This window comes from Ursus maritimus, unplaced genomic scaffold (genome assembly GCF_017311325.1).
Source record: "Ursus maritimus isolate PB19 unplaced genomic scaffold, ASM1731132v1 scaffold_31, whole genome shotgun sequence".
In the NCBI taxonomy this organism is placed as follows: Eukaryota; Metazoa; Chordata; class Mammalia; order Carnivora; family Ursidae; genus Ursus; species Ursus maritimus.
In genome coordinates this window covers 26,283,407-26,293,006 of record NW_024425675.1, presented here as the reverse complement: position 1 = coordinate 26,293,006, position 9,600 = coordinate 26,283,407, and the positions used below count along the sequence as shown (strand labels likewise).

The 9,600-nt window shown below is 53.2% G+C and overlaps 1 protein-coding gene across 1 annotated transcript in view; it reads right to left on the bottom strand.

The window, feature by feature from the left end:
- Positions 1 to 565: 565 nt before the first annotated feature.
- The window catches only part of ITIH5 (inter-alpha-trypsin inhibitor heavy chain 5), a 73,988-nt gene continuing 64,953 nt past the window's right edge, over positions 566 to 9,600 (bottom strand). The window contains exons 11-14 of the mRNA XM_040645444.1: positions 8,007 to 8,060; positions 5,846 to 5,962; positions 4,307 to 4,684; positions 566 to 3,261 (exon numbers count right to left, since the gene is read on the bottom strand). Coding sequence (XP_040501378.1) covers positions 2,960 to 3,261; positions 4,307 to 4,684; positions 5,846 to 5,962; positions 8,007 to 8,060 — 851 coding nt within the window. The 3' untranslated portion in view covers positions 566 to 2,959. The remainder of the gene's footprint in view (positions 3,262 to 4,306; positions 4,685 to 5,845; positions 5,963 to 8,006; positions 8,061 to 9,600) is intronic.

The window sequence follows — 9,600 nt, the reverse complement described above, 5'->3', positions numbered from 1 at the left end:
CTCACTTAGCACCCGCCCCCCCATACACAGGTGCTCAAGGGAGAGAAATGATGACCCACGTGGTGAAATCGCGGTAAAGCTAGCAAAATGAATTCTGGAAGTTCAACCTGGGCCTGTTCTAGCGCCTTTCACTTAATGGGGGAAAAATCACTCAACTGGACTCTGCCTCAGTTTCCCCACCGTAGAAGGGAATTCCTCCTTTCCTCTGCATTTACTTATAAGCAGTTTTTAATTTATTTTTTAAATTTATTTTTTTACAGAGAGAGAGAATGTGTGCACAAGTGGGGGGAAGAGCAGAGGGAGAGGGAGAGAATCTCAAGCAGACACCACACGGAGTGTGGAGCCCGACATGGGGCTTGATCCTACGACCCCGAGATCACGACCTGAGCCGAAGTCGAGAGTCGGATGCTCAACTGACTGAGCCACCCAGGTGCCCTGCATTTATCCTTTAAAAAAGCTTGCTATCCACAACATACATGACCAACAGAAAATACTGTGTTTTCCAATCAAATTACAAGGTCCTAAGTATAACATGGCTGTGGAGATTTTTGGAGATATCACAGTCTTAGGTTAAAATAGATCATTTAATGGTAAAAAACTTACACAATAAAAAGACACAGACCACGAAGAGGAGGAAAAAGAAAAGTGGGATTTGTCTAAAGTAAAAACATTAAAATAAAAGCTCAACTTTGATACTCAAAAAACATTTTTTCCCCCAGAGGAGGACAATGAGGGGTACCTCGCTGGAATATTCTTCTCTGCTCTGAGAAAGCAGCAGTAACTGGTAATGTGCAATAACAGCCCTCCCTGTGGTCTTTCTTTTCCCTTTCTTTCTTTCCTTCCTTCCTTCCTTCCTTCCTTCCTTCCTTCCTTCCTTCTTTTTTCTTTTAGTAAACTCCATGCTCAACATGGGGCTCGAACTCACAACCCCGAGACCAAGCGTCGCCGCTCTATCTACCAACTGAGCCGGCCGGACGCCGTTCTCCCCGCAGCCCTAAGGCCTGTGCTGGACTGCGGATCACCTCTGCAGGCGACAGGCGGGCTGGGCCGCGAGGCTCGCGGGACATCTGCCCGGCTGGGGCCGAAGTTATGTCACAGGGAGGTCCCGGGGAGCCTGACAGGACTGGCCCGCCCCGGCGCACACTCCTCTGCTTCCTCTGAGCTCTGAAACACGGGCGCTTCTGCGGCCGTCTGGGCTGCTATCTTCGCACCGCTGGCCTGAAAACGGGCAGCCGAGTCTGGGAAGATGGGAGTCCGAAAACCCAGAGCTGGGCAGGCACGGCCTGGCGGGGGCACAAAGTGGGGAGAGACCGGGTCTCTGAGACAGAACTGCAAACGCCCCCCTCCCCACAACCTCCTGAGGCTGCCTGGTCCAACAGGAACATGTGGATGTCATTTTGCTGCTCAAACGGTCCCACGGGAGGGCAAATATGATAAACAATTTTCTTAGCTCTGATTTCTCTCCAAGGCCTAAGCATGCCTGCACAGCTCATGAAAGCCTGCTCTGGAGTCACTCCCGACTGGAAGAGACCTCCTGTGAAGCCAGCCCAAAAGCTTTTGTTTAATTCAGCCTCACGTTGGAATATTCCATTTCTCTGACCCCGATCTTTCTTCCTCTGCCCTGCGGCTCAAGGGGCGTCTGCGTCCACGTGCGTCCTGACTGTGCCCCTCACCCAGTGAGGACCGGGCTCTGCTGGACCTCGGTGGCCCCGAGAAGACCAAACAGGGCAAAAGCAAGGACTGGGGAGGAGGGCAGGGAAGCCTCGCTTCCCCTGGAGAGGGTGACGGGCTGAGCACAGGGGGTCCGCTATGAGAAGGGTGGGGCTCCCTGACCTCCGCAGCCCCGGCCACCGGTTTTAACCTTTCCTCATGGGAGCAGAGGGCTTGTCCAAGTGCTGGAACCAAAGTGCCCCCCTCACGCCGATGCGCTGGCTTCGCCTGTCGGAGGTGTGGAAGGCTTCTCAGCTGTGTGAGCGCACCCGCCTTCTGCTGACAGCGTGCGGGCCGACGCCCGGGAGGGGGCTGAGGACGCACTCCGTGCCGGCTCTACCTCCCGTCCCCGCGCTGCGAGCGCCTCACCTGTCACCTCCCCGAGGACCGCCAGTCGGTAAGGCCGGAATTATGACAACGGGAGGACGGTGCCAAGTCAAAGGTGGGCCAACTCTCCAACCGAGACAGGCCAGTCAAAAACAGGCACGTGGGGTAGCCCCGTGTATTAGCTTTACTGGAATAAATAGGAGAATACCCATGAGCACAGTCGAGGGGTTTACAAAGCCCATTAGACATCGGTATCTGGAACGCAGATTTTCTATTTTCAACCAGTTTTTTTTTTTTTAAATGAAAACTCACTTTCAAGGGCAAGAGATCACAGCGGAAGAAAATCCTCTCCTAAGACAAGACTTAATTGGTTACAATGATCAAATCTACGAGCTATTTGCCTGACCCGTGGCCGGGGCCCAAGGAGCGGTCCCCCTGAGGCAGAGGCTGGCCTCACATCTGGAGAAGACAGTAGTTCTAAGAGGAGAGAGTCCTAAGCATTAGCATAAGGCGAAAAGCAGAGTGCCCAAACGCGGCCGTTTCCACAGAGAAAGGGAGCTTAGTGGCAATGTTCCCTCATCAGCTACCTGTGACAGGCTACGAGACAGACAAGCCGGTTGGCACGAGACACAGACTTCTTGCTTTTAAGTATGACCTTTCCCCCTTGGGGCCACCATCTCTCTCCATTGGACGGAGGGAGGGGGAGGCAGGAGGAGGGAGTAGAAGGAAATAACATTTCCGCTTCCGAGTCCTGACTCTTCCCTTCACTCAAGCAGACACCGGGCCTACACGCCACCAGGGGAAGGTCACGGGTGGCAGCCAACTGCCAAGACATGAGGCACGCACAAGCGACAGGAAGCACACGTCGGGGTCCCCGAAGACCACTTCCCTGTCACGCACTTGAGCGTTCAGGCCGCTGGCGTCAGAGTCCCCTGGAGCGTCCCGGGCCAAATGACGTCTCTGAGTCAAAAGGATGGGCTGCCAGGTAATCTTTGTACTCCCCGTCGATCAGTTTGGCTGCGTTGTTCCTGGCAAACCAGCAGTCCACCTGCTCCTCCCCGTTGTAGATTTTCCGCTGTTTCCAGACCACCGGGACTTGGTGTCCTTTCACCTTTAGGACAGTCTCGGACTGCTCACCTGCCTTTGGGAGCAGAGGGTGAGTAGGGTCCTTGCTGAGCCCAGCAGGCTCCTCTGTGAGTTTGGCGTCCTGGTTCAGGAACTGACCTGGGAGGACACAAAAAAGCATCGGGTCTAAGTCAAGTGCAGGCAATCCTGGGTTGAAAGATCTCTTGTCAGTTTAGGCCACTGGTGACCAGCCAGTGCACGGTGTTACCCAGAGGCAGGGGGATGGATGCTGTCAGAGGAGGGGCTTTAACTGACTGCAGTCCTAGGCTGGACTCTCCCAGAGGACTCACGCCTGTCCCGTGTCAGGGACAAACGCGTGTTTGCAGGGTGCGGACAGGGCAGTCCTAGGTTGGGTTGCAGTGGCTTCCTCTTCTGGAAGCCCCAGAAGCTGCTGGGGTGCTACCACCGGAAAGCCGTCTAACGACTCGTCTAGACAGATAACCACTGTCTTCTCGTGAGCTGGGAGAGCAGGACAAGCCAGACAAATAGGGAAGGAGGCCTGGCGTCTCCCCTCGCCTCCAGGCCACCGTTGCCCTCCTAGACTATGCATTTGGTGTGTATGGCTGAGGGGTGGAAAGCAGTCGCTTCAGCCCGTTCCTGATTCGCCTCACCAGAATTCTATAGGTCAAGTGAGGGCACTGCTAAGGCCGCACGAATGCCGGCCTGTGTCTGGGCGAGGCACTCATGCTTGGCAGTCGAGCAGGACAGAAACACGTCCAGTTCAAGTGCCAGGAAATCCTGCTTTCTAAACTGGGCCCTGGCAGCAGCTCACCCTTTCCTTGTGGGTCAGGAGCCCACGTGGGCCTGCACGTCGAAAGCCACTGGAGAGGATTGCCTGCAGCTCAGGGCAGGGTGGGGTACTCACGCCCGGGGCTGGGCTGCGGATGCCCCTGTATTGGCATCTTCTTGCCCAGAGTCAGGAGCCAGACCTTGAGAAGATGACTCCCAAAGTCTGTGCTTACTTTCCCAGAAGGCCAGCAAGAATTAGTGTATGCAGCCCCTTCCCTTTCCAGAAAGTCACCAGGGGGCAAGGCATGCACTTCCATGACTGCATTTCTCAATCAAGCCGAACACCCCGGCAACATCAGCCTCGCTTCCAGAAACTGGATGCTGTGCTCCGAACGGTGTGAGAGCGGCTGCCTACCTAACAGTCCGTGGCAGTTGCCAGAGAGGCCTTCGCTGTGGGAGATGTAGAAGCCCAGGTGGTCTCGCTGGTAGGGGGCTGGCCTTTTGTACAGGTGAACGAGGATGACGAAGGCAATGGTGCTCTGGATGGTGACGGTGACGTTGGCATTGGCGGACACAGACACCTCCAGCCCCCGACTCCCCACCACCGTGCTCTGGTTGCAGGGGAGGACCAGCCTGTCCCCACCGTCCAAGATGACTCTGCTGGGTGTGATCTCCAGATAGGACCTCTCGGGCTTGTTGACGAGGATGGTGATGGTGCGGAAGTACGTGCGCTGCTTCTTGTGGCCGCCTGGGGGAGCCGGGGCCCCAATCAGCTCCCCGTTCACCGTCACTCCTGCAGGGCAGCGTGGAAGAGGACAGCGGTTAGGCACCACCCCACCTTCAAGCTCCAGGCATCTAATACAGCTTCCTTCCTCCTCTGGCTTCACGGCCGTAACTCTAGCACCATGAAGTCTGACTCGCGGGTAGGGGCCATCATTCCTGCTGAATGAGTGAGGGCACGCGTGCGTGGAGGTGGGAGAGAAGCCGTCCCCATGCTGTCAATATGCTGGAGCAGGGGAAGCCAGACGTAGGCTTGCCTTCCCTGGGGCAACGGGAAGGGGGGAAGGAGAGATCCCAGCATGAGCAGAGGCCACGTGCTGCAGCCTCGAGGCTCCAGGCATCTCTGGCTCTTTCCGTGCTGATCACACAAACCCCAGGAACAGGCCCTAGGAAGGTGGATGCCTCCAGGAAGGGGTACAGTGAGGCCCCCATCTCCCTGCCGAGCCTGAGTTAGGGCAAGCTGTGATTTAGCTCAAAGGCTAGGAAGCCTTGCAAGAGAACAAGGTGGGAAAGGAGCCCCGGGATCACACATGAGGTAATTACATCACGCGTGTCACCTGGCCGTGGGAGGCTGGTCACCTAGCCTTCAAGAAATGCACCCTCTCGGAACCGAGAACTGCCACGTGGCCATCCCTCAGGCACGGTTACCTGCGTGTGGCTCGAGAGCTCCTTCACCCAGCCCCTCACAGACTGAAGATCGGAGCCCTGCTCACCTCCGTGTTCAGTGCACACAGAGCTGGGGGCTTAACACCCGCCTCGCGGAGGAAGCGAGAGAGATGGCTTCAGGACTCAGCCTTCCCACGTTAGCTTGGGAATGGACAGGCATGGTAGCAGATCCTCAATCTCTATAGACCTGTGCCTTTATAAAATGGCGTCCTGTCCATTACTGAGTTCGGTCTTCACAACAGCCCGGGGAGGCTGGCAGAGCAAGTGCCACTGTCTCCAGGTTACAAGGGAGATGCGTGCCCAGGCTAAAATCAGAGCAGGGCTTCCAACGTCTGTCTTCTTGACTCCAAGCCCCACGCACAGTGGACAGTCGACTGCCTTTAATGAGGCACCAACAATCCTCAGGGAGTGTCTGTGAGGTGCCCCCTTATCTACGTGGACGTCCGTCTCAAGATCAGAGGGGGCGGTCCCACCTACCTTACCCTTGCCCAGACGTCACAGAACGTACCAGAGTCCGCGTGATCCGAGACCAGCCTCAGGATGTCCCCCGGCTGCCCATCAATGTTGAAGCAGACGGTGAGCTTGTTCAGGGGGAAATCCACGACAAAATGGGGATCTCCATCCACTGCCAGACCGGGAAGAACCAGGAGAGAGCAAGAGAGACAAGACATTTACCGGGTGCCTTCCGTGTGGACATTCCCCTTTCTCCTGGCTCATGCGTTAGTTTAACCTGTCACCGATCCCCGACGTCGGAGCGAGGGAGGCGCCTGGGGGTGAAGGGACACACCAGTGTTACGCGGTCAGTGTGTGAGGTGCGTCTGTGAACTTGGGTCCCCTACGTCCAGACGTGATGCTCCTTCCACCACACTTCAGTCACAGGAAATCATTTTCCTGTCTCCTCTGACCACCCAAGGGAAGAGACGTGGGTGTGAACCCTCGCTTTCCTGTGACCGGAGCACCACAGCACTGGAGACATGGCACCAGATGTCCACAGTCCTGCGTGACAGTGGCCAGCTGAGGGCGGTGACCACGTGGGGTACAGAGTCACTGGGGGTTAGGAAGGACAGTCAGCAATGGCCACGGAAATCCTGCCTCTGGGGCACGTGGACTTAAATGCTCTCAAAGTTTTGTCCGCAGATAAGACCACAGAGGTTGGGGGCACCTGGTGGCTCCGTCGGTTAAGCGTCTGCCTTTGGCTCAGGTCATGATCCTGGGATGCTGGAATCCAGCCCCACATTGGGCTCCCTACTCAGTGGGGAATCTCCTTCTCCCTCTCCCTCTGCTGTTCCCCCTGCTTGTGCTCTCTCTCCCTCTTTCAAATAAACAAACTCTTAAAAAAAAAAAAGAGGCCACAGTGTTGTTGGCCCCTGTTGCTTGCGCGTTCTCCTCACTCTTGCCTCTGGTCAACCTGAGCAGCCTCGCCTCTTATTGTACAGACGAAATAATTCCTGACCATCTACGTCAATTCTCTCCCCTCACAAGACTGGAGAGTTCGTTTCTTTCTAATTTTCATGCCAAACACAAGGTGTTTCTGAATGTCTCTCTACATTACGTGCACACATGCACATACACGCACTTGGATATGGTCAGTCTTTTCAAGTTGCAAGCAAATTAATGTCCTCACTGTAACTGCTAAAACAAAACAAAACAAAACAAAAAAACAACCACTTTCTGTCCCCAGCATGACTCAGAAAGGCCCAGGAAAGACTCTGGGTGATCTCACCGTGATGGGCTGCCAGTACCCTATGACATATAAAGAAATACGAGGTACTGGTCTTTTGTAGATGAGGAAAAAATAAATAAAAGACACCCATAGGAGACAAAGGTCCTGGTCCATATTTCTGGTGCTCTTTAGGTATGAATAGAACTATGTGACTGGTCTTCGAGAGTTTCTTGTGCTCATACCGCATCATTTTTACTCAAATCATCCAAATCCTTTTACCAGGGAAGATATTGCTTGTTTCAAAAAGGAGAGATGTCTGAAAGTCATTACCCCACGTGGCATCCAAGAGGAAAGTTTCTCGCATTCCACAAAGTGTGGATGTGTGTGTTCAAAAGAGCTGTACTCTCCCCATCGGAGACCACGTGCGTGTTGTCTGCACGGCTAATCTCTAGAACGTTCCTGGCACGTCGAACGCATCAGCAAGGCAAAAACAGACTTACAAAGGAAGACGTGTACATTTCAGGACTAAAACCCTGCCCTTGTGCTGCTGGTCCATCTGGATGCTTATCATAATCCCAGGAAGCCGGCCAAAGGAAATTTTATGGTATTTTTATTTGTCTTTCCCTTCTAAAGCCAAAGATTAAAATAATAGTGATAATAATAAACTCTGCACATCACAGATATTCGTACCACCGGGAGCTGGAAGCACGTGCATGTCATGTCTCTGAAACAAGTAATGTTTAAACTGAGCCATGATGCAAATGGGCCTCTGCTGTCCGTCTGTCCTGCTATCAGGCCTGCCAGGCTCCTTGGGGCGAGAGCCATGGTGTTTACGGCCACCCTGGTTCTCCGAACCGCCTCCCGCTGCTGCCTTTTGCTGAACGACTATGGGTCCTCGTGCCTCGTTCCAGGAGCTGGTATTTTAACTGGTGTCAGGGAACTCCGGGCCGTCTACCTGGAAACATCTCAGGCCTCAAGTCACACACAACCACATTCTTTTCTTTACCTGAGGTTTTGGAGACTTTAATTCTTGGGCTGTATGGTTTCTTGAGAGCAGGTCCTAGAAAGAAGAGAACCCCCATTGTTATTAAGGAGGATGAGGTGAGAGGCACAGACAAGAGGTTTGGGGTGAGTAAAAATATAGCTTTCAAATGCATTTGTGGTCATTTAAAAACATCACCTGTCTTAAAGGAGCTTGGCCTCCCAACACACACGTGAAGGCATATCATGTGAAGACTTAGTTACTTTACTCTTTTATAAATTAGATCGTATTCTTCCTAAGATTTCTGCATGTATAATAGGGGAAAACATTCTATTGTACCTATAGTTATGGAGTGGGGGGAGGGGAGAGTTGTTTAATGGGTACGGAGTTTCAGGTTTGCAAGATGAAAAAAGTTCTGGAGACCTGTGAAGATACCTCACACTACCGAGCTATACACTTAAAAATGGTTAAGATGGTAAATTTTATGTTATTTTTTTACAATTTAAAAAATACAAAAATGCAAAAAAAAAGACAGTTACAATCCAGATATAGTTACAATCCGCACCTCTCAATAAATGTCTAGTTCTACACCCCTTGACACAGAGGGATCTAACATTTGCAGAACGCTGGTTTTGTACCAAAGATGTGACACATCTAATCCTTGCAGTGGCCCTTCAGGGAAATCGTTAGTATCTGCACTTTATAGGCCAGGGAATGGAAGCCCAGAGAGGTTCAGACACCTGCCCCAAGCCACACAGTGGAAACAGCTGTGTCTGGATCCTACCCTTTCGCTCTACCTCGCCCAGGTGCGTCTCAGACTTTAGATCTTGAGGAATAACTGAGACAGCATTTGCAGGCTCTGAGCTCCTGTCCGTTCCCTCTCTTTTAGGAGATGTGAACTTGGCAGGAATTTAATAAACATGTTACATGTAAAAAACATGCTGTTTCCCACAAGCTGTTATAACTGAGATTATAATGCTCTGCTTTGGGGGAACTATTTTCCTCTCCTTTTCCTCTGCTTGTCGCTACTGATTTCCCCCAACAAAATGGCATGAACCTGGAAATGACCGTTTCTGCTTAGAGTCTAGTGATAAGCATGTAAAGGATGAATTCTCCCGAGAATCCCCAAGTCCGTTCCTCACATGTTGTCAGGACGATAAAAACCAGGCAGCGGCAGGAAGGTTTTCGCGCCTTCCACAAAGCAGGTGTGCGTGGGAAGGAGGTCGGGTGCCCCCCCTTGGGCGCAGCGTGTTTCCTGTGGGCTCATCTCTAGATGCCCACGGCTTCGGGCCCCTGCCGTCCAGCAGGTAAAGCAGCATGGCTCTGAGGTGCTCACAGAGGCAGGACAACGCTTAAACACGAGTACCATTCGTTTGTTCATCCTGGTGCCTCCAACATTGCCCCCTGCGGGGTGGGCACCCGATACCGATGATTTATCGCTAGACTGACTTTACCTGGCAACATTTCTGAGACAAATGCCACGTTTCCAAATTTCTCTACAGATCCAGCCTTTGCAACTGCATAAACCCGACGGCGTAGCACACCCTCTGACGCCAGGGCGCGACACGGTCTCCCGCAGTAAGGGACAGCCGCGGGGGGGGGGGGGGGCGCGGGGGCT